The sequence below is a fragment of the Euleptes europaea genome, chromosome 3 (assembly GCF_029931775.1).
Source record: "Euleptes europaea isolate rEulEur1 chromosome 3, rEulEur1.hap1, whole genome shotgun sequence".
In the NCBI taxonomy this organism is placed as follows: Eukaryota; Metazoa; Chordata; class Lepidosauria; order Squamata; family Sphaerodactylidae; genus Euleptes; species Euleptes europaea.
Window position 1 is genome coordinate 58,638,101 of NC_079314.1, and position 24,163 is coordinate 58,662,263.

General features: G+C 40.5%; 1 protein-coding gene across 3 annotated transcripts in view; it reads left to right on the forward strand.

The window, feature by feature from the left end:
* TSPAN12 (tetraspanin 12) overlaps positions 1–18,808 on the forward strand; it is a 65,912-nt gene extending 47,104 nt beyond the window's left edge. For all 3 annotated transcript variants that reach the window (XM_056847153.1, XM_056847154.1, XM_056847155.1), the window contains 3 exons: positions 10,342–10,449; positions 16,935–17,078; positions 18,422–18,808. In XM_056847153.1, the coding sequence (XP_056703131.1) occupies positions 10,342–10,449; positions 16,935–17,078; positions 18,422–18,727 (558 nt within the window). In that variant the 3' untranslated portion in view covers positions 18,728–18,808. The remainder of the gene's footprint in view (positions 1–10,341; positions 10,450–16,934; positions 17,079–18,421) is intronic.
* The last annotated feature ends 5,355 nt before the right edge of the window (positions 18,809–24,163 follow it).

Below are 24,163 nucleotides of genomic sequence, written 5' to 3' on the forward strand. Positions count from 1 at the left end.
AAGTTTCTCATTTCTCATTTCTCATTTGCTACCACACACCCCAGATTAAAATGTCAGATGTTTGTTTGGCTTAAGCTGAAGTTTATTCAAACTTTAAAGTTGAATTGCTAAAACATTCACTGTAATTTTTTTATCATTAGTGTAGACCCTTGAAAGGTTTCCCAACAGGCTCGCTAAAATTTGAGCAGAGTCACCATGGCTTGAAGCATGGCTTGGTACCATCTTCATGACTTGTTTTTCCTTGCAGCACATCAAACCTATGCTGAGATACTTTTCATCAGCATTGTTCCCCTGTGCTGGTGAAGGTGTGAGTTCAAGTGATGATGCTCAACACTGAGGGAACTCCCTCACCAGACACTTGAACTGTTTAGGCCACAGTGTCAGAATTGGTGACCTCTTCCTCCAGGCTCCTTGCAATCTAAACAAGTCAATAAAAATACCTACTGTACTAATCCTGCCTTCCTTAGCTAGAGCATTACCAGCAAAAGCCAGGTAAGCCATGAACAGGAGTCTTGTTGTGCTATGCATGCCACTCTAAATCTGATTGGTTCAAGACACCCCAGCAACAATGGGCTTTCCTATAATATGGGCTTCTTTAATTTGAAACAATGTGGTGGCAGCCACTAACTGATTCAAAATTCATCCTAAGGAACATGGATCTCAGTATTCTATATTTTATGATCCAGGCATAGCCCCAGTGTAGTTAAAGCTAGTTGTATATAAATCCAATTTAAACCAGTTGAACAACTAACTAAATTCCTCTTTCTGCCTTACATTTTTATCCAGCCTTTCCTCCAAAGAGCTCGGTGCACCTACATGGTTCCCCCTCTCGTCCATTTTATCCTCACATCCTATACCAGAGGTTCCCAAACTGAGCTCCACGGAGCACTTGTGCTCCGCGAAACATATCCTAGTGCTCCATGATGAGATTGGAAAGAAAAATACTACTGTCATTCAGTTTAGTATATAGGTGCTAGGTGTAAATTAGTGCTCCGTGACGAATTTGTCTCCTGAAAAGTGCTCCATGACTCCAAAGGTTTGGGAACCTCTGCCCTACACAGTAGTCTAGGTTGTGAGAAAGAGTTATTGGTTCAAGGTGAGATTCATAGCTGAGTGAGGATTTGGACCTAGGTCTCCTATAACCTAGTTAAAAACAAACCATTTTACCGCATTGGCTCTCTGTTGTTCAGCAGGAACTTGATCACTACTAACTAGCTGGCTCAAGGCCACTGCATTCCATATGCTAAGTAAAATTGGCTTGAATCTATAGCCACTACTTTTTAAATGCTTGCATTTTATGTCAAGCACATATCTGTTTTAAAGTACAAATATTTAAAAGAGCATTTGCCATTTTTCCTTCTCAAGCGAGAGGTGTAATTCTTATGTGGGAAAATAGTTTAATCACTGAGGAGAAAACAAGCTGGCATGCTATTCCACTAGCTGTTAAATTCTCCCATCTTATTTTCCATTTGGTACATATTTATGAAGAGAGTGATGAGAGTTTTCCATAGAGCTGCCAAGATACACCCAAGGTGCTGGCCTTTTCAGTAGTAGCAAGTGTATTAGAAATTATCTTGCTGTGTTGTTGCTTTTTTATTTTTTAAAGGTTCATTTGTTGTTTGCACAGCACTGGGACCAAAAGTATTTCTGGCAGATCTTCAGATTTGAAATTGCATGCTAACGGTTTTCATCAGAATTCATTCCCTTGCTATACAGATTCCAGCGAGAGGCTACTATTCCAAATATAACTGTGGTTAAAAATATCACTTTGTTGAAATGTCAGAATAAAAATGGGATTGTAACTATATGTGCTTCATTCACCCCGCAAGCATGGTTACCTTCCTTTGGGATTCTGATGAGGAAGAGCTTTTTTAAGCTTTATAATTAAGCTGCTCGCCAAGGGTTTCATGCAGGATGGATTGAAAGGGAATTCTTCTATGTGTACAGGCCCTGTTGCCCTACTTTCAGGCAGCGCCACTGGCTGTGATCAGCAATGAGATACCCTTTCTCTTTTGCGGGCTTTTGTGTCCCTGTGTTGCTCTGTCAGCAGCTGATAAGTCGTAGAACTCAAACAAGCTTGTGCATTTGTGGTTTGGAATCAATATATTTTGAAACATGAGAATAGGAAGTGTTGTTTTCTATTGCTTGCACAATGGTAAAAGTTTTTTTTTTTTGGTTCTATTTGTCGTTATGGTGATATCTTGGCCTCCCTTTAAGGAGTGCAAAATCCCATTTTATCCTTTCAATAATCCTGTGAAGTTTTAATTTTGTTCACACCATTTTTGAGACATTTCACCCCCCTCCTTGGTATAAATGAATTGCTTTCTTTTGTTTTTTGCTTATATTTATTATTTTATGCAAATCTTTCTAAGCCGAAATTATTTTTGTAACATTATTATTAATTGCTCCTGAAAAATGAAGCATTTGTCTTTAGTTCCATTAGGGCTTTTTTCTAGTAAGATTTTCATCTTGCATTTTTAAAATCTTTATTTTAAACATATTTGTGATGGGTAGGATTCTTAAGGTTCCAGTCCTGTAAACACTTTCCTGGGAGCAAGCCCCACTGAATAAAATGGGACTTACTTCTGAGTAGACATGCTTAAAAGTGTTCCCCATGTCTTTTGTACATGAATGGGCACATCCATTTTTGTGTGTGGTCATCCCTTCTCTTATGGTAGACACCCCCCCAACAACATTTCAGGGAGCGCAGCAGGCTGGAGTGAGAAACGGGAGGTGAGGAAGGTCTGCTGTACTCAGTGACTTTAGGATCCAGCCCATTGATATCTTCTAAAAATACACACTTTTAATATTTGAATGCAGTAGATGTGTGTTAATAATTCCTATTAAGTTGTATTTGTGCATAAATGTTCATGAATGACCTCTGCTTTGGCATTTCCCTGCCTTTTTCACAGTTGTGAGGTTGTTTTTGATAGCATAGTTAATGTAGTAATATTTATGATCATTTTCCCCCTTCAGAGTTCCTCTTTCCACAAACCTTTGCGTCCATCTGTTTTAAATGGTTACTAATACCTAGACTTTATTTGAATTGAATACAGTTATTTCTACCCTTGTCAAGGTCATTACGGTTCTTCCTTTTGTTAGGAGGAGGGGGGAGTTGAACAACTATTCGAATTACTTGTCTGCTTGTGAATGTTTCTCACTTTTTAAATGTTATGTTTAGACAATATCTCCCGGTTCCCTCTTACTTTACTGAGTGAGCTTACTATTGGTATTCAGCCTTTGAAAACAGTTTCAAATATTTCTTCAATATTTTAAAAATATTCATTTCTCCCCTCAGATTTCATTTTTTCATGTACATTTATGTTTTCCACCAATATTAGTGGTTTATGATCTTAACTGAAACCTATTTCCTTCTTTTATAATTTTGCTTGATAATTTCCCACCTTTTGAGGGTCTATGAAAACCCTCGTATGGTTTTGTATCGGTCAGTTTCCTTTATTCATCAGAACATGTTCAGACATTTAAACACGCACAGTGCTAAGTTTCTCAGATTTCTCTGTTTCTTCTATTTAAAAAAAAAACCAGCAAGATGTTTAGAAAATATTAACAAATGACACTCTTACTTGCATGCTTTACATATTCCAACCGAAATGCCCATTTCATCTGTATGCAAGGTCTCTTCTGCATTAATAGTAGTTCCTGCCTTTGTTCCTCTGCACAGCCCTTAATTTCCACTGCTTGGCCTTATATTTCTCCAACTCTGCTAACATAGATGGTCTGTTCTTTTTTAAAATGGTGCCTGACATCTAAATCTTAGCAGTATGTGTGGCCTTTACCTCATAGAGCTAGCACGGCACAAGACTAAGCTCTGGGACACTCAGATTTGAATCCCTACTCTGCCATGGATGCTAACTGGTTGACCTTGGGCCAGCCTCTCTCTCTCTCTCTCTCTCTCTCTCTCTAACTCTCTCTCTCTCTCAGCATAACTTAATCATGGTGGCTGTAGTGAAAATAAAATGGAGGAGGGGAGAACCATGTTGTAAGCTGCTTGAGGGAAAAAGAAGGTTTTTATATACTGACTTTCTCTACTACTTAAGGGAGACTCAGACAGGCTTACAATCACCTTCCCTTCCCCTCCCCACAACAGACTCCCTGTGAGGTAGGTGAGGCCGAGAGAGCTGTGACTAGCCCAAGGTCACCCAGCTGGCTTCATGTGTAGGAGTGGGGAAACAAATCTAGTTCACTAGATTAGCCTCCACCGCTCATGTGGAAGAGTGGGGAATCAAACCTAGTTCTCTTAGGGTTGCCAGGTCCCTCTTTGACACCGGTGGAGGTTTTCGGGGCGAGCCTGGGGAGGGCAGGGTTTGAGGAGGGGAGGGACTTCAATGCCATAAAGTCCAATTGCCAAAGCGGCACCGCACGGGTGGTTTACGGAATTCTGTGCCCGTGCCAAAAATTATATTTTGGTTCCATCATTCGACCAATTAGGATTAGGATTAGTGAACATAAGTTGCGCATACGCGCAAAATTTTTGGAAGCGCCCCTCGTTTCCCATTTTGTCAAATGCCATCATGATGCCAACTATTTGAGATTTTTTGTTGCATGGACACATAAAGGGCACCCTTATAATGAGAGTAATATTTCTCAAATCCTTCTTAGACAGGAAATGAGACTAATTTATATGTTCCAAACACTGGCCCCCTCCGGTCTCAACACAGACTTTGATTTATCATGTTTTTTATAGAATTTTCATAGGATATTTGTCTCTAGTACACCATGCAGGATTGATTGAGATTAGGACATTTGGTCACATTGGAAGTTAGGAAAGATCCATTATTCATATAGAGAAAGATTTGTACATTTGTGTGTCTATATCACTTTAAGAGCAGAAGCGGGGTTTGTAACTTCTCCACCTGAGGCTTATTGCTCTGCTGTATTTTTAAATAGCCTATGCATGTTCTGACCTTATGGCTGGAGAATTCTCTGTGAATCCTGCCATAGAAACCTAGGTGTAGGTCTGCAGAAAGTAACACTGATGGTATGTATAAAACTATTTATTGTCAAATTGTAATTTATTATTCTGTGTGGCAGCACAATGAAAAAATTCTTTATTGTTTGTTAGAAAGCTGGGCTGATGAAGCCAATTGGCGAAAGCGTTTCCGGATAGAACGCTCCCTTTGTTTGTTTCGGAGCGCGGCTCTTACCGGCCGCGCCGGGACCTCCCGGTCTCCCGACCTCGCCTCGTTGTGGGAGGCGAAGAGTTCTAGCAGCCTTCGGGCATACTCAGGACGCCACTGGGATCTTTATTGACGCGACCGCTCTTGTCTTCAGCGTCCTGTTCGAACTCATAGCTACCAACTTGCTTTGGACTTGGTATATTACGGTCTCTTCCATTTCATGGACAATTCCACAGCCTGAGAAATCATTTGTTTGTATATAAACTGTTGAGGTATACTATAGTGAGTATTTATACTGTGTTAAAATTTATTCAACAAATATAAGGGTATTGTGTATAATATAGAGCTTGTGGGCTGTTTATTTCCTAACTACCTGGAGGTTGGCAACCCTAGGTTCTCCAGATAAGAGCCCACCACTCCTAGCCTCCACTCTTAACCTCTACACCATGCTTGCTCTTAGGAGAGTTTAGATAACTAAATAGAGTAAGCAGGTATAAAAACCAATTCTGCTGGGTCCCATGATGGTTTCAACTTAGCTTAAAGGTATGAAAATACCTGAAACAGTGCCAAAATACTTGGATCTAACTAGATTATATTCTTGTAAGCTGCCCTGAGCCCTACTTTGGTAGGGATAAGACGGTATAAAAATCTAATAAAATTAATAAATAAATTATACATCTACATTCCCAGATATTCACATGCCCATTTCAGAATTAAATAATTTCCCCACCAATAGCATATGGTGTGCCACAACTGAAAATACTTTTTTTCACTGAACATCTTATACTTTATAGAAGAAAATAATTCATTCTGATGGATGCATTAGAGAGAGATGAGATTGCAAATAAATATGCTTGATTTCATAATTAATTTGTATTACAGTTGAAATTTAGAATGCCAGTTTTAGAAAGATTAAAAATATATATATACCTTATTTAATGACAGCATTTGCGTGAAGCCATTACGGTGTCTTGTAGATGATCAGACATTTACTGAGATATCCAATTACCCTGAAGATTGAGACTTTAATTTCTTTGCTTATACAGTACAGATATTTTAAGCGCCTGTTGTTGCAAGTTCACATATGTTAATCTTTACAAAAACTGGAAGAATTCCAGCAAGGCAGTCAAGCTAGCCAATTAACTCCATCCACAGCTGTGTCTGGATATCCTCAGGTGACACAACAGATTGTCCCGTCTGTCTTTAACAGTAGTTTCCAGTTTCCTCTGGAGTTGTCATTTCACTTTCTTACTCTTTGTCATGGTGTGATATTTCGTTTTCAGGAAACAATTAGTATTAATGAAAAATGTGACAATGTCTGATTTCACCAGTTTAGTATTGTAACGAGCTATGGTATAAGCAAGTGACCTGTTCACTTTTACCTCTCTCCTTCTAATAGAAAAAAATAACCAACCAGTACAAAATTTGAAGTGTGGTTTGCACAACATCTGAGAAAGGGAATAAAGTCTTAAGGTTTATTTTGGCATTTCTGAGCTTTTCAGACAAGCTGCCCTCAGACTTACACATTTATTTCTAAGACTAGAACATAAGAACATAAGAATGGCCCTGCTGGATCAGACCAAGGCCCATCAGGTCCAGCAGTCTGTTCACACAGTGGCCAACCAGGTACCTCTAGGAAGCCACAAACAAGACTATGAGCAATGCCACATGTTATGATATTTGCTTGACAATTATAGTTATTATTTGTCAGCATGAATGCTCAAAAGTTATTTCTCAGGTGGGTGATGTTTCAGTACAGATAGGAACCACATCACCTAAGGTAAAAACATTCAACAAGTAATCCCACAGTGACAAGAAGCAAAAGTCTATGACGACACACTATTTGGTGATGGATGCTGGCATTACTTTGAGTATGAAGCTGTTGTGTCCCTTCTGAGCTCATTGGTGAGCTGCCGTTTGAGAGCTGTTTTTAATGGGGAACGTTGCCCAGTCAAGCTTACTAATATTAGGCAAGCGCATTCAGATGCATTTATAGGAGTTTTGTTCTGGTTTGCTGATTATGTTGATAAACCAGCTTGACATGTTGCAAAGCCATCCAAACACTGAGTTTATTGATCATGAATAATTTTATGGTTTTTTTTTTTATTTGGTTGATTATATCTCTTTCCAGTTTACTCTGCATAAAATGTTTATGAACTTTTGGTATTGATTTTTTCTTTCTTGGCAAATTGTTACTTAGGAGGCAATTGTTAATCTGTCTTCATAATAATAATCATACTTTTTTCTTTTTGTTTGGTGCACTTTTGTCTTGAGTTTACATCTGCTTTTTAAAACTGTGATAAAGTGTGGGAGAAATAAACAAAGGTAGTAGCTCATGCATGCAAAATGTTCACACCAGAAGACTAATGGATCAGTATTCATTGAGGTGTTTATGGGCTAACCGTGCTTTGGAATCAATGTAATAATTAACAGAGGTTGTTTTAATATAGAAAAATACTACACACATATTTTTGCAATGCTATACTTTTGTCAGTTTTATAACACAGCAATTACTATTGTTTAATATCTGCTGATAGCCCTTTTAAACTCCATGTAAATCACTAGCCATCAACACATTTCATGGCAGTAAGTTCCACAAGTCAAACACATTGTGTGAAGCAATATTTCTTTTTATCTGCTTTGAATCTGTTGCCCAGTCATAGGATGACCCAGAGTATTATGGGAGAGTGAGCCATTAATTAGTTTGTAGACTTCTATTGTGTCACCCCTCAATCTCCTTTTTCCCTAAACTACAAAGCCCTCGATGCTTTACCCTTGTCTCATACACTGTGATCATTTTGGTTGTGCGGTTCTGCACTCCCCCACCCAGCTCTTTAATATCCTTTTTGAGGTGCAGCAACCAAAACCACACTTAATATTCCAACAGTAGAATACTATGCAGAGCTATTTCAATCTAAGTTCCTGCAGTCTAAGCCCACTAACTTCAATAGACGTAGATTGGAATAATTGCACAGGGTGTACTGTAAAAGAAATTGCACTAAGGATGTGTATACTGGCAGTTTGATTCTCCATCCCTAGTATCCTTCACATCTTTCAAACAATCCCTTTGTTTTCATTTGTCTATTTTGAAAAGAAGAACAAGAGTTGGTTTTTATATCCCAATTTTCTCTACCTTTAAGGAATCTCAAACCAGCTTACCACTGCCTTCCTTTCCTCTCCCCACAACAGATACCATGTGAGGTAGGTAGGGCTGAAAGAGTTCTGAGAGAACTGTGACTAGCCCAAGGTCACCCAGCAGGCTTCATGTGGAGGAGTGGGGAATCAAACCTGGTTCTCCAGGTGAGAGTCCGCCACTCTTAACCACTACACCATGCTGGCTCTCCATCAAATTACATGCACAGTAAAATCATAAGTTTCCCCAAGATAACAAAAATGTTACAATAGCTGAGGAGTCTTGAGCTCCTTAAGTACATAAGAACATAAGAAAGGCCATGTTGGATCAGACCAAGGCCCATCAAGTCCAGCAGTCTGTTCACACAGTGGCCAACCAGGTGCCTCTAGGAAGCCACAAACAGGATGATTTGGATGATTGTCAGCAATTTATCATCCAGAGGTCTAAAGTCTGGCGGCAATGTCAAGATTGTTGTTATATACTTTGGGGAAGGTACTGATTGTGTTCTTTACCAAGCATAGTGGTGACTTCTTGACTGGGTACTGAAATGTGGTGCTACAAGAAAATGAACATGCAAGTGTCCCCCTGAATTTAAAGATTGATTTAAACAATATTATTTGAAGTTGGCGTAATTTTAACAGTGGATCTCAAAGAACGGAGGTTTATGCTCCAAAATGTATTCTTTATTGGAACATTCATTATGAACAAAAGTTTTGAATTGTGCCATCTGTTTTCACAATAGGTATTAGCATTATTTCCTACATGATAAATTGCTGCTATGTCATAGTTGCTTGATTTACAAGATGCGATTATTGCAGGCCTCCTACTGTGGAATTTTTATCCTTTCCTATTTTTTTTTTACCTAATAAGGAAAGACAGGGCCAAGATGAGATATGATGGAGTCTATAATAGCGGCTTCATTGTGACAATAGCCCATGAATAAGCAGTGGAAAGATACTAGCAGTTTGTCACATGGAAAATCAGATGGGATATCACTGAAATAATTGTGTTAAATCAGTAATCTTTGGTTTATTGTAATATTACTCAGCCAAATAATAAAAGGCCAAAAGCCGTAATACATAATATGGGAATACAGAATTATACAGTAAGGATATTTGATTATTGGTGTTTTACTCAGTAAACTAAAAATCACTTTTAAATCTTGACAGTTATGCTAGAGGAAGCAAAACTGTGCTTAATGTTGTTACTCATGCGCTGATTGGGGTCATGTTCTGTGACATGAGAAAGCAAGCTGTACATCTAAAAATAGTTTTATTTTGGGAAAGTCATTGGAAAGGAAATACTTTCTCAGTACCTACAAAACACACATTGCAAAAGTAAAAAGAACATGCTAGGCAAACCCTCCCGCTTCTAGAGCTTTTGGAATATGCTTTACCCATGAATAGAAATGTGTCTTCTAATTATTGATTTGAATCTTGGGTGATCATGTCCTTTGTATACAAAAACAAAGATTGCAATAGAAAATGTGATTATTTTGCTCACTAATTTGGATGCTTTTTTTTTGGAGAGATATAAAATGAAAGTCCAAATTATGATTTTAATCAATGCTGCTGAAAACATAGACATTATTAGAACTAAAATGTAATTTCCCCCTACATTGAAGTGCCAGGATCATTTTATATAAACAAAATACATGTCAGACGTATATCCACTTTTTTGAAAGGGGATTAATGGCCACAAGAAGGCTTATCTTCTTTCCTTACGGTTGTTCATTTAACTTTATGTGAAATGATACTGGTATTTCAATGCAGGAAAAATACATTGTAGCTGTAGTAATATTTACAGTAAAAAGAGAAAAAAGTCCCATCATGAAAAACACTAGGTAACAATTTTGGGGACATAAAAGCCTTGTTATCATATTAGAGAACATTTCCTCATGACCATTTTACTATATGACCAGTGCTGAAAGGCAATAAGTCATCTCCAGTGGTTCTCCTCAGAAGTGTTGCTATGAATCTGCCCCAATTTCTGCAATTTTCTATGAATATCTTCCAGTTGTTTTCTGGACATGTGACTTTGTTTATTTAAATGTTTCCCTTTTCCCCTCAGGTTCCTGTGCAGTGGTCAGACATGGTCACTTTGAAAGCCAGAATGACCAACTATGGCTTACCTAGATATCAGTGGCTTACTCATGCTTGGAATTTCTTTCAGAGAGAGGTAAGATGACAGCCAGTTCATCATGTGGCTATGAAGTAAATTAATTGTGTACTTTAAACTAGCTAGAACAGTTCTTGGTTGGGCTGATGCACATGATTTCACATCTCATTCCCCCCCCCCCCAAGTGCTAGAAGTTGATAGGCAATTAAATAACTATGCAATAGTTCTTCACCCCTCCTTGTGATGCATGTTATCTTCAAAGAGACCTATTGTTGAAAAGCAGAAGAAAGCAGAACCATATTAAAGTAACTTAATTTGGACAAATGAGGGGGTTATCTCTCACACATATTTTTATCTTACCATTCCTCTGAGAGTGGCATTCATAGTTCTGCCGCCATTTTATTTTCACAGCACTCCGTGTGAGGTAGGTCAGACCATAGGTTATAGAGAGAGAATAACTAGGCCAAAATCACCCAGTGAGCTTCCTAGCTGAATGGGGATTTGAGACTGGTTCTTTCTTTCTTTCTTTCTTTCTTTCTTTCTTTCTTTCTTTCTTTCTTTCTTTCTTTCTTTCTTTCTTTCTTTCTTTCTTTCTTTCTTTCTTTCTTTCTTTCTTTCTTTCTTTCTTTCTTTCTTTCTTTCTTTCTTTCTTTCTTTCTCAACTTGTATTCATCGATTGAGTTCCTTCTCATCAAACATGTCAATTTTGACATCAAAGCAAAGTCAAATAGTTTGTTAGTCCACTCAGCCACATCTGGTATCTTTACATCTTTCCAGTATCTTGCATATACAATTCTGGCGGTGGTGACCGCATATTGAAAACGTTCTGTGTACACCACATTTAGTTGAGGAGGTAGTATTCCCAGAGACTGGTCTTTCCAGTTCTAGTACACCACTCTAACCATTAAACCATCTCCCCACTGATACTTCTACCACACTATTCTTTTGAGCTTCTCTGAAACATTAGCTTCCCACGGCTGGATATCAAGTACTGAGCTAAATGGACGTTTGGTCCTACCCAGGGGGACAAGTCCTATGATAGTTATGATTGTAAGATAAGCTTTTCCAGTATACTAAAGAAAGAACTGAATTTGTTCCTTAACTGAAAATACAAATGTCTAAAACTGGGTTAGGGGCAGAAAGTTTAGGAAAGCTTGGAAAGAGCCTGAAAGTTTTTACAGAATAGCAGTTTATGACTTGCACGACTGCAAAGTAGTGCATTTTATTTTTTGCCTCTCTAACTGATGATGAAAATAGCACACTTATATTTTTGGTCCTTAGCTGAGGGAGAAACACAGAGCTCCTTTTTAAAAGAATGAACTATTATATTGCACAAACATGGAAGTGCACAAGGTAAAAGCCATTAATTCAAGATATATGTTCGTGTGCAGGAAAAGAACACTTTAAATGCCTATCATTCTCTTGCCTAGTTGAAATTTATCACTGTTGCACAGATTTCCTGTTTATTTAAACACTACCTTGCTACATATGATAAGAATGTATTTGTTTCAGAAAGAGCCCAGCAGACAGAATATAAAATTAACTAGTTTTATGTTATTTTCCTCCAAAGATGCTCCTGTATTAGAAGAAACAATGTAGCTTTTTATGAAGACAGTGTTTTTATTAACTTAGTTCCTTTCACCTGAATGAACTTGCTCTTCCTTCATCCTCTGGGGTCAGATTAAATATGGAGTCACTAATGTCTGCATCTGGAAAGACCAAGTTCTAAAATAGCCATAAGGAGCACTTGTGGGGTCATCAACCCCCTAGCAATGATTTGAGGCCTTTTCCCTGAATTTTTGACGTTAGTTGGAAAAAAAAAGGAAGCATGTAACCCTTATCTCTTTCTAGCTTCAAGCTATTGAATGAAAGGCATTGGTATGACCAGCAAGAAGGGAAAAGAGTTATTTCCCAGCAGTGCTTATAAAGAGAATTTCTATATGTCTTTCTTTTGGGTCTAAGAGTTAGTTTGTTCCAGTTGCCCATGGCTCCATTTCTTCCCTCCAGTTTATGCAATGCCCCCTTGACTTTCTAGTCTCAGAACAAAATGAAGCATATTAAGCACTTGTTTCACAATTTTATTAAAAATTAAGTTTATTATAACAATTTAACAAATATCTTTAGCCTTAACCAGGCTGGCAACTGACGCAAAAAGCAGCAACAATACCAGCAGAGGGATTTAGATTTGGGGCAGTTTTCAAACAGCTTAGTCAGCCGGAGTGGACAGGAAGAAAGTCAAAACCAATGAAAATAGGAGCAGTAAAGAAAATGGAGGCCAGTGGAGGAAGACAATCAGTACAGCCTGAAGCTATGAGTCAGGCAGGAGGGTCTGAGTCAAACTGTAGACAGGAGCAGTGACAATATTAGGGCAGAAAGGAACACCAGAATCAGAGAACTCAAGGCAGAGGAGAAGAGTAAAGGGATGACCTGCTCTCCCAGGCCTTTCTGAGGTCAGAGGCTAAGCCCTCAGATACAGGAGAAGGAGGAGGAGAAAGGAATGAAAAGGAATGAAAATACAGGGAAGAGTGAGGCTCAAATAGGACAAAGGAGCGGCTTGGATCTATATTGGAGACTAGAGTAGGGTTGCCAGCCTCCAGGTGGTGGCTGGAGATCTTCCGCTATTACAACAACTCCAGGTGACAGAGATCAGTTCACCTTTGAGAAAATGGCTACTTTGGAAACCAGACTCTATGGCATTATACCCCATCCAAGTCTCTCCTCCCCAAATTGGGTTGCCAAGTCCCTCCTCGCAACCAGCGGGAGGTTTACAGAAGTGGTGTTGGGGACATCAATTAGTGTCATCTACACAATGACATCACTTTCAGTTTATGCAGAAGTTCCAGCATCGCACTGGGGGAACGCTCTAGCACTTGTGGGAAAACTCTATGGTTTCCATAGAGTTTTTTTTCTTCATGAGTGCTAGAGTGTCCCCCCAGTGCAATGCCGGAACTTCTGCATAAACCAGAAGTGACATCATGGACTAGATGCTGCCAACCACTCCCCCCTCCGCCCACGGACCAGCTGAGAGTCGGTGGGCAGCAGAAGCGATTGGCGGACAACTTCCTGCCATAAATTGGCAGTTGGAAACCCTATCCCCAAACCCCACCCTCTCAGGCTCCTCCCCCAAATTCTCCAGGTATTTCTCAACCTGGAGCTGGCAACCCTAGCCTAGAGAGATCTGTGTCACTCAGTACTCAAAGAGCAGTATTGCACGAGACACATACCAAGCAATTAGTGGGGTTGATAATCCAAATGGAAAGCATCAAGCTGGTTGCAATGGCAAATGCTGCCTACCTAGCTGATGGCAAAGACACCAGTCTGGAAAGAGGGGAATGAAGAAGGAGGCATACTTAGCAATGCACTAGTGGGTGGATCTTCTCACACAATTGATAGGTTATTTAAAGCAGGGACAAATCCTATGGTGAGAAACCAGACAAGGACAAGGAAGGGAAGAGAGCCAGAGCCCACAGAAGAAGAGTATAGGCAGAAAGGTAATATACAAGTATACAGACCTTACTTTTTCCAAATACAACTTTTGAAAAGGATTACCTACCCTACTGAAAATGATTGTAGAATATAGGTAAAGTGAAGGAAAAAAAGAAAAGGTGAGGGAAGGTGGAGGAAACTGAAGAAGCCCAGAATATGATTATATCCTGATCATGAAAAAGACAGTGGCAGGAAGCCCAAAACAGTACAGGAAGTCAGCTGGAACAGGAAGAGGAAAAAGAAGATGACAGACAAATGAAGGTCTCACCAAGCCCAGAAGAATGTGCTTAAATTCCCAGTCAAAGGAGAACAGGAAGTAAGAGTCGCAACAGCAGCAGTTCAGACCAATAAAGCCTAACCCTAACACAAATTAAAAATAAGATAAATTGGGAATTCAGGCATCTTCCTACTTTAAGAAAGATCAAATGAAGCTGGTATAAAGTGCAATTTAGTTTTAATTTTCCCCAAGCTGCAATCTTAAACTCTAACCTGTTTACCCTCAACCTTAACCGGACTGTCAACTGACTAAAAAGCAGAAGCAAGACCAACAGAGGGACTTATCCTCAGGGCAGCCTCCAAACAGCCCAGCTAAGTCTAAACCTTTTCTTAAAGTTTACCTGGCAACTTATCTTTCAGTCCCAGCAGGGGAGAATGGATAGGGTTGCCAGCTCCAGGTTGGGAAATACCTGGAGATTTTTGGGACAGACCTTGAGGAGGGTGGGGTTTGGGGAGAGGAGATTTTAGAATCCAATTGCCTAAGTGGCCATTTTCTTGAGGTGAACTGATCTCTATCGGCTGGATCAGTTGTAATAGCAGGAGATCTCCAGCTACTACCAGGAGGTTGGCAACCCTAAGAATGGACCTGTGTGAGGCATTGCCGTAGTCCCTGGCTACTGGAGGTTATGTTCCTTTTTTACTTTCTAATAAGTTGCCCATATACTTTCAAAGCTGGCTTTGGCCTTGAGCACCAGAAACTTGAAATTGTTCTTTAAAAGGAAAAAAACAACGCACTGAGGTTATCAAGATGCAGAACATGCACAGTACTGAACTCTGCCCTTGTTCTGATTATAATGCCATAGAAGTGAATTAATAGACATATCCTGTCCTAAACTTCACTTTGAAATAAGCTAAACTGCCCAAAATGCTTCCTTGCCAAATATACAAACCCTTATTTTTCCAAAGACAACATTTGAATAGGATTACTTAGGAAAGATGCTTCACTGTAATAGAATATATATCTGATTTAGGGTATTTCTGATGTTGAACACTATGCAAACTATTTTTCACCACTCAGCTACAGAGAGCATTAACAGCCTTACTCCCGTTACTTTCTAGTATGTGCCTGTTCTTTTATTGTATTGAAAACACATATTTTTTAGTTCAGAAATGCTTTTTATTGTTTTGTTTATTCCCAGATTCCTTTTGTGGCTGTGTTTTTATGCAGTGGTCTCTGATTTCTTAAAATTGAGTTGTTAAAAGAACTCGGTTCACCAAAATCAGTCACAAGCAAACAAATAGACCTGTGGCTAGGAGGACAGTGTTAAAGGCTGCAAATCACAAAACGTATTCTTGGAGGAATTTTGCCGGGGCTTTCCAACTTGGCCACCTCCAGAGTAGTTTATGAGTTTCTGCCCAGGCAGAAGAATGGCAAAGCACCCCAATAGCCTAGCACAGCCGGATCTTGTCTGAGGTTTGAAGTTAAGCAGAGACAGCCTCCATTAGTATATGGATGGGATACCACCAAGGAAGACTGGGGTTGCTGTGCAAAGGCAGGGAATGACAAGCCACCTTGGCTTATCTGTTGCCTTGAAAATCCCATGAACTGAGTGTGCCCTGAGTCAGTTATGACTTGATGGCACACGATTATTATTAGAAGAATGGCCAATAGAAGTATCAGCTTGCTTTGGTTTAGTTACCACACCAAATAGTATGCCCAGGTTTTCTTTTGAAGATCTCCAGTGAAGGAAGGAAGGAACTGCAGTCAGCAGGAGCCATGTTGGTTTGCTAACCCGGCGTTTAATTGGGGAGCGGTTGGAGCCGGCTACACAGATCCCAACCCCATGACCAAAACCCTAGCATGAAAAAAAGAACACAGACAACTTATTGGGATAGAAAATGGCCACGACTTTTATTGGTTACAGCATAAGGGCATTGGCGTAGCATAGGGGCCGGATCCAGGGCGTTGGCCAACCTGCCTGCTGGCTGATGTACCTCCAACTCTCTGCCCACCTGCTGGAGAGTAACCTGGGAGGACCTCCTACTCCCGGCACACCTGCGGGGGAGTACCCTGGGATGACAGTATGCAGGACATCACTTGGACATGAGCCCCTGGCACTTGGAGGGAGGCCGCCTGATAGCCCCCAAGCTGGGCATGTTCCCTGCTAGGCCTCTCCCAAAATCCCTTATTGGGATACCCAGAGTGGGAGAAAGGGGGCATGCAGGCCGGCTTTTCCTCCAAACTGGATCTGGCTTCATGCAACACCGCCAAAAGTTGTGATGACAATAACACAAGAAAAGCAAAGAACAAACCAACTGCCAAATTATAGGGACGGAGGGTGGGACAATCCAGAGGCAAGCGAGCTGGGAGTGGGCGAGGGCTCCTTAAAATACTCGACCAGCGTACCTGAGAGAGAAGCTTAGGCTGGCGGTCCACTGGCTTGGCCTGCCGCCAAAGAGCCCAGGCCTGATTGGCCCATTTGAATCTGGGAGTGGGCCAGGAGGGAGAATGGCCGGGTGGGAAAGTTCCCGCTGTGGAAAACACCACAGCAGTGACTGGCCTTCCCAGCCAGCTGCCATTTCGCTGCCGCCTCCGGCTGAGCCACTGCCACCTCTGCCAAGCCTGGGACTGGCCGGGCAAGCCTCGCCTCACCCGGCCCCCTCCCCAGCCCCTCCCCAGCACGGGCCAGCAAACAGGGCTCCTGGTAATTCATGAGGCCGTGCTTCTGGCTGCATGGTGTAGTGGACTTTATGAGATCTTTGGGAGGTGGGAAAGTACCTGGGTTTCTTTTAAGCTTTCATTGGCCATAGAGTATTATGCTTGAGTGGACTTTCTTTTGCAGTTTAAATGCTGTGGAGTAGTTTACTTCACGGACTGGTTGGAAATGACAGAGATGGATTGGCCTCCCGATTCTTGTTGCGTAAGAGAGTTCCCAGGATGCTCCAAGCAAGCCCACCAAGAGGATCTTAGTGACCTTTATCAGGAGGTAAGAGGGGAAAGGAAATGTTGGCAGTAATATTTCAAAATGTGTGCTGCTAATGCTATGATAACTTTTTTATGGATACATCATATACCATAAAGGAGCTTCCCAAATCTTTTGCTGCATGACATCAGAGAGAAAAATAGGTGACAGAGGGTACCTCATAGGAAAAATAATCTCCCTCAGCAAGGAACCATGCTACAATGCACACATATAACTTCTGCATGTTAGCTACCTCCCAAAGGGCCACTCACACAGAATAGCTTGTTTATTGGAAATAAATGGAAAAACTATTTTGGGCAGAGTAACATGTCTGGTTTTTTTAGCTCCGTCACTTGCAGCAAATCACTGGATTGATCATAGCCTAAGCGCCCCCCCCCCATCCCCCACTGTTCTAAGCTTCCTCCCTGAATGCTCCTTTAAAAGTTAGTAAAAAATATTTTCACATTCTGGCAGGAAGAAAATTGGTAGAAGGGGGAAGTGTGCCCACTGTGAATAAAACAGTTGATCTTTCCTCACCTTCCCTCTCACTTCTGCCACCTGAAGAGCTGAAGAATTTCTTGTGGAGGTTTAGACGCAGTAGGAACCTTTGCCCTTCATAACCTTTGGAGAGCAATTATTGGTGGCTCTGGCCTCACTTGCCAGAGCCCTCAAAAGGAGCCCTCAAAAGTACTTGGAGAATGTGGCCTTTTATATTTCCACCATTAAAATCTGTAGCTTTTTAAATCAAAATTGTATGTTTTTTGTTTTTTTGTTTTTTTTTGTAAAAGGAGCCATTTATCTAATCTGCTGAACAGTTCTTTTAAAAAATCTCTGTAACATTATTAGGAGCTTTGCTTCATATCAACCTCGAATAATTCACTAGGAAAGGGAAAAGAGAGCTCTAAGTTTAACCCAAAAAAGGTGATCATGACTAGGAAACTCAAGACAGGTACAGGGTGTATATGTATCTGCTCCTTCTTTGATAGCTTTTAATTACCCTGTTAGACTTGATTTGATTTTTGGTTACTATAAAAATTACAAATATCTGTAGCATTTTTCATAGTACAAAATGCTTTATCTTACTGTCACAGCATTCCTGAGGAAGAGAAGACTGAGATACAGGGACCTGATCTATTGAGTTTCAGTACAGAGATTTGAACCCTGTGTTCTTGCCATCCTACCTCAGACAACTTTCCATCCATTGGCTTGTTATTAAAGACATGTGTCACCTGGACCAGCTTAATTTCCCCATTTGAGTCTTCTATTACATTAAAGATAAAGAGAGGCTTTGCGCAAAAGAAGTTGAGATGTCTGAGGTATATTGTAATAATGGCAGCTGACCTTTTCCATCTTTCTTTGTTGCACAGGGTTGTGGTAAAAAGATGTACACTTTCTTAAGAGGAACCAAGCAACTGCAGGTGCTCCGATTTCTCGGAATCTCTATTGGGGTTACCCAAATTCTGGCTATGATTCTTACTATTACTTTGTTGTGGGCTCTGTATTATGACCGACGGGATCCAGGAGCAGATCAAATGCTGTCCTTGAAGAATGACACAGCCCAGCACCTGTCATGTCATTCAGTGGAGCTGCTGAAACCCAGCCTGACCAGGATCTTTGAGCACACATCCATGGTGAACGGCTTTAATACACACTTTGAAATGGAGGAACTGTAGGCTGATGAAACAGACCTGAGAGTCACTGCAATCTCTTCCTGTTTTTCAAGTGCACCGTACTAATTAATCTATATTAGAAAAGAAAATAGACACCAATGATATTCTTAAGGAAGGGCAAGGATCATGCCTTCTGCCTCTTAACACCGTGTTGTGGTTCTAACCCTAGTTTTTACTGGTATTTTTAACTACTAGTTTTCACTAGTAAACTAGTTTTCACTAGTCAAAACTTCTCTTTTGTTTTTTTCTTTTAAGTGAACTGGCTCTTCCCTGTTCTCCACACATGCACGTTCTGTAGAACTGTGCATGTTACGAATACTATTCTGCTGCAGAAGACAACATAGCATTTTTAAAGAAGCAGCATTTTTTTAAAAAAAATCATGATTTTTGTTAGGCTGTTGGATAACACCCCTTTTTAGAAGAAGGGTGGACAACTGGTTCAACACTGAAAGCCTTACTGAGAATATATCAGGAACGGAGGGCCATGGCTAATCATGGTTTGTCAGCTGAATGTAACTTAAGTAATTTTTATATCATTGTGAAGAAATGTTGGATGGCAAACCTCATATGTTGGGATATGTTGCACTGTGATATACTTATTCTGGAATTTATTGCATCTGAGCAAACTCTCATAGTCAGTCCTCTTCAAATCCTGAATATGCTTCTAAAAGCCGTGAGGCTGGAATAATAGTTACAGCTTTCACTTGCCCCCATTGTATTGTTCCTTTTCACACTAATCAGCACAATCATGAAGGCCAGAAGCTTGAAAATGTGGCATTCTCAGGATTTAGCAGGAACACATAACCCTAAACAAACATCTAGTGTTGCATGTAAGAAAATAATTCAGAGTGGTACCCGTCTCTGTGTGGGGGATGCACATTTCCATCTGCATAGGGAGATGGACTGAAAGGCTCGCTGACATCCTTATGTTGGGATAGTAATGTTTGTATGCATATGAGAGTGGTAGTGTGTGCACATGATATTCAGGAGATCTGCACCCAGCTCCAAGTGTGTCAGTTATTGGTGCACAGTTGCATCCAATGCAGACATAAGTAGAGTCTTCCCTTTTGTCCTTGTATTGCACCATTCAGGGTATGTTGAATAGTTTGTCTGAATATGCACAAAACCCCATAACCCGCGGGCACAGTGGCCCAAGGCAATGGAATGCCCAAATTTGCTTTGGGAAAGCAGATTTCAACTCTTGTACCAAGCCATTATGGGAAAAGATCAGGGATATTTTTGTATATAAATGGTGTGCGTATGTATAGCAGAATTGCAATCCATATGAATGCTTGATTTTTTTAAAATTGCAGTTTTTATAAAAAGAGAGACCTTTTTAACAACACTTTGATTTGAGCTGTTTTTAAAGGAGATATCTTAAATATGATATTTTTTCTAACATGACTTTTTAATTTCTTAAATTAAAATGTTTAGTCTAAGGTGAATTTTAAAATACTGCTAAGTGAGTGTATCTCAAATGTGATCCACTTTGAAATTTTTAAAGCTAATGTACGTTTTGGAACTGGACTTATTGAGGAGTACATTGTATATTCTTTCCTGACAAGAGTTCATTAAGTACACACATACACACACACTTTTCTGCAGTCCACAGTCCAAATAGAGTTTAATATTGGTGAGCCTCACTATTTTGACTGAGAGAGGTTCACAAAAATCTTTAACTGTCCCAGTGACATCCGAGATACTTACAACACAATCCTAAGCAGAGTTACACCCCTTTCTGTCTGTTCTGTCAGCGGCTTTAGTGTGCAACTCTGCTTGCACTGTTTGCACTGTTAAACTCTGTCTGGAAATGTCACCTTCACTGTTGGACTTCTGCTGTGGCTTACGTGAAGCTTCTGGGCCGGTCTGTGCTGCAGGCAGAGTTTCAATGGTGGCCCGCGCTCTGCTAACGGCATCCCGTGGCCCGGATTATGTGTAATCGGGAGACGAAGCCTTGTGTTAGTCAGCTAAACTAGATAACGTTTTGATCCCTCTCAACTCTATAATTCCATAACTACAGGGAATCGATTAGCTACTTTTATTCATGCTGTTCAACAGAGTGTAACATCACATTGTAAGATGCTTGCTCTTCCCCCAACCTTTAGAATATTTGGTGGATAAAATGGCCACCTGTTAAAGATTAAAATATATTTATTGAGTTGTCAAAAAAGTGCATTTTACTGTATTTTATACATACTACGGGCTTTTATTTTCCAGCTAGCCATGTCTCGTTTTGCAGTCTATGACAGTGAATTCCAGCGCTCAGGAGCCATGTGGTAGCTGTTTCAGAGTTTACGACATAAAACCTGTAATGTCATGGAGAGGGGATCATCTGTAGTCTCTGACCACATTGCTAAGCACAACTTGACCCCCACCACAATTCTGGGGAATTGAGGGGGAAGGTTGCTGATCCAAAACAAATGACTTGGGTCTACAGATTCCTGCAATCTTTTAAACTGCCACATGGGCCTGGGTCATTTGAATCCTCCTTCAAGCACAATTCTTTGAGAATCTTTGCTGTGCCCCTGCCACGTGCAGTTGACATTCATTTCTGCGTGGTTTAGATCGGTAAGCTTTGGATAATGGAGCTCTGGGACAAGTGGGAATTTGTAGTCTTAGATGGTTTAAAATTTGTTCCAGTTTGCACAGGTATTGATGAGGGAGGGGAAAGTATTGTGTAAAGTGGCAATCAATAAAAACCACAATTGTCTTATTTTTTTTATATAACTTAATTCATTTGAAATCCAGAAGGTTTTCCCCATATCAGTTCCTTCTGTGATTTCCTTGATTGTAGAAGCTTTTGCCTACAGTTATCTTTACTGGTGTGGTTATTTTCGATAATCCTTTTGGAGCTGGGCTTTTTTAATTTTGTCACAGTGAGGCTCTCCAAGTTTTCCACTCCTTCCCAGTTAACAGCCAGGAGCTTTCAATCTGTGGCTATAACTCCCACTAAAAGAAGAGAAAAGGGAAAAGGAATGCCTAAGCCAATAGCATCTTTAACATTCCAAAAAGGGACAGGGGACGGGGGAATAAATAGAGGAATTCCAGAAGGGATACCTGAATTAGTCAACTGAAAACAACAACAGTGAGTCTTGTGGCATCTTGAAGATAACATGTTGGGAGTCATGTGGGATAAATGATTAGGACATTTCTGTCCCAGTACTAAATCTCTGTGCTAGGACACTGTAAGCTCTTCAGAGTCTGAACAGGTCAAATGTCCATTCTCCTCCATTTTCTTTTTTTGTCCCTTTAACTAACACTGAAACTACCAATAAAATCCAGTGCTTCTAAGAGATCAATTAAAATGCCCAGTCTTCATCAAGCTCTTTGTTGTGGAAAAGTGATGGGGGTGCTCTTTTTTTAAAATAAAACTATGCAACATTTTCCTGCATGTCTTGAGTTCCACATGAATGCAGAAACCCCTTCCTTCTCTGTGGCTGGTCCCTCTCTGCTACCCTGATGACAAGTACTTGACCTTTAAGTTTGCTAATAAAGAGAATAAGCCGGGGGAGGGGGGGGCACAACGAAACATGGGGCAGGCAAACAATTTTCCTGAATAATGTAACAATGCTGAGCTCTGGAGCTAGATGAAAAGCTTCTTTCTCACCTTGGCCTGGATTTGCACAGTGTAGCACTATAATACAATTGTTCCATAAGCCGCTCTGAGCTTGGCCTTTGGCTGGGGATTAGATAAATAAATAATACAGATTGATGAGTATGTAGGGGAAAGTGAAAGTGTGTAGGTGTGAGAGCATGCCTCATGCCCTCAAGGGTAATAAGCTCCTCGGTCTTGAGCAGGCCAGTTTCTGCTTCCCTTCTGTTTACCCCCCCCCTTTGACTGACACCTTTCTGTCCTTAATATTCCACACCTCTGGGAGGACAATGAACATCAAGCCATGTGGGTGTCTTTTGGAGGCAGGGCTGGTGCCTTGTTTTGTTCCTTTCCTGGTAGGCACTTGACAACCTGGAGGCCCAAGATGAAATGTGAGGGAGGGGTAAACTGTTGGGAACTGTTCACCAAATCTTTCCTTGTATAAGAGTTACTTAAGCAGCCCAAGCCCCCCACTGATTCTCAACCGCTGTCAACATAATCATAGTCATGAAGAGGAGGCTGAGAGGGGAAATGATTGCTCTCTTTATTTAAGGTACCAACTGGATATTAGGAAAACTTTTTTTTTTTACAGTATGAGTTGTTCAACAGTGGAATCGGCTACCTAGAGAGGTGGTGAGCTCCCTCTCATTGGCAGCCTTTAAGCAGAAGCTGGACAAATACTTGTCAGGTGCTCTAGGCTGATCCTGCATTGAGCAGGAGGTTGGACTAGATTGCCTGTATGGCCCCTTCCAACTCTATGATTCTATTATATGCTTCCTGGCAAATGCCCAGTCCTTATCAGCCCATTTTTTTCTGTGTGCTTTTATTTGGTTTATTTTAAAACTCATACCTTGTTAGAGGATGGCCTGCTTTTGCTACTTTCATGATTGTCATGCCATGAGTCACCCATTTACTGTTATAATAATTATGACTGAAATCCAGACTAATTTGTGCATGGGAGCTTTTCAGCACTCCCATTCTGGTAGCAACCATCAGCTCCATCAACTCAGAGAATGTATATGGTTGTAGTTCTACAGTGAATGCCAGCATAAACAACAAACATCTCTGGACTGAAACATAGACAGCCACTGAGTGGGGTGGGACCTAAAAAATTCCTGGGGCCCAAGTTGGCTGGAAGGCCGCTGAAACCCGTATCATTCTGCTTTCAGAATGCATCTGGATTTGGAACACAAGTTAGAACTCCTTCGCTCTCCCATTCCCTTAATTAGATTTATTTGCATTTTACACACTATTTAGGCAGTGGCTGTTGTTGTATAATGATACTGCTCATTTAGCCTACAGGCCTTGAGCAATGTCACACTAGATACAACAAAAAATAAATAATTTAACTAACCAACCAGCTATTGTGCTTGAGGTCCTTTGGATTTAATTACATGAGCAAAAAAAAAAAAATTGGCTACAGCTAATGTAACTCCTAAATCTACACCTGCCTAGAGTTTCTTGACCTTATCTGGTGTTGACAGCCCCTCATTATTGCAGAAAAGAGGAGTAATCCACAAATCCCTAATACTGTAAAAGGTACCACATTCCAGTAAGCAATGTTCCAAAGTTTCTAGCTGTTCAGAAGCAAAGTCTGAGTATGGAGGAGTGGGGAATCAAACCCTGTTCTCCAGATCAGACGCCACCACTCCAAACTACCGCTCTTATCCACTACACCACGCTTCTAAAATCCCACACTGCTAAAATCACTACTGCTAAATCCCAGTCTCCATAAGTCCTAGTCTCCATTAATTTTCTCCATGGGGTGGCATATGAGTTAGATTTTAATAGATAGAGGCACCCTTTAGCTTCTGTGGCAAATCAAAATTTTCAGCCAAAGCCCATGC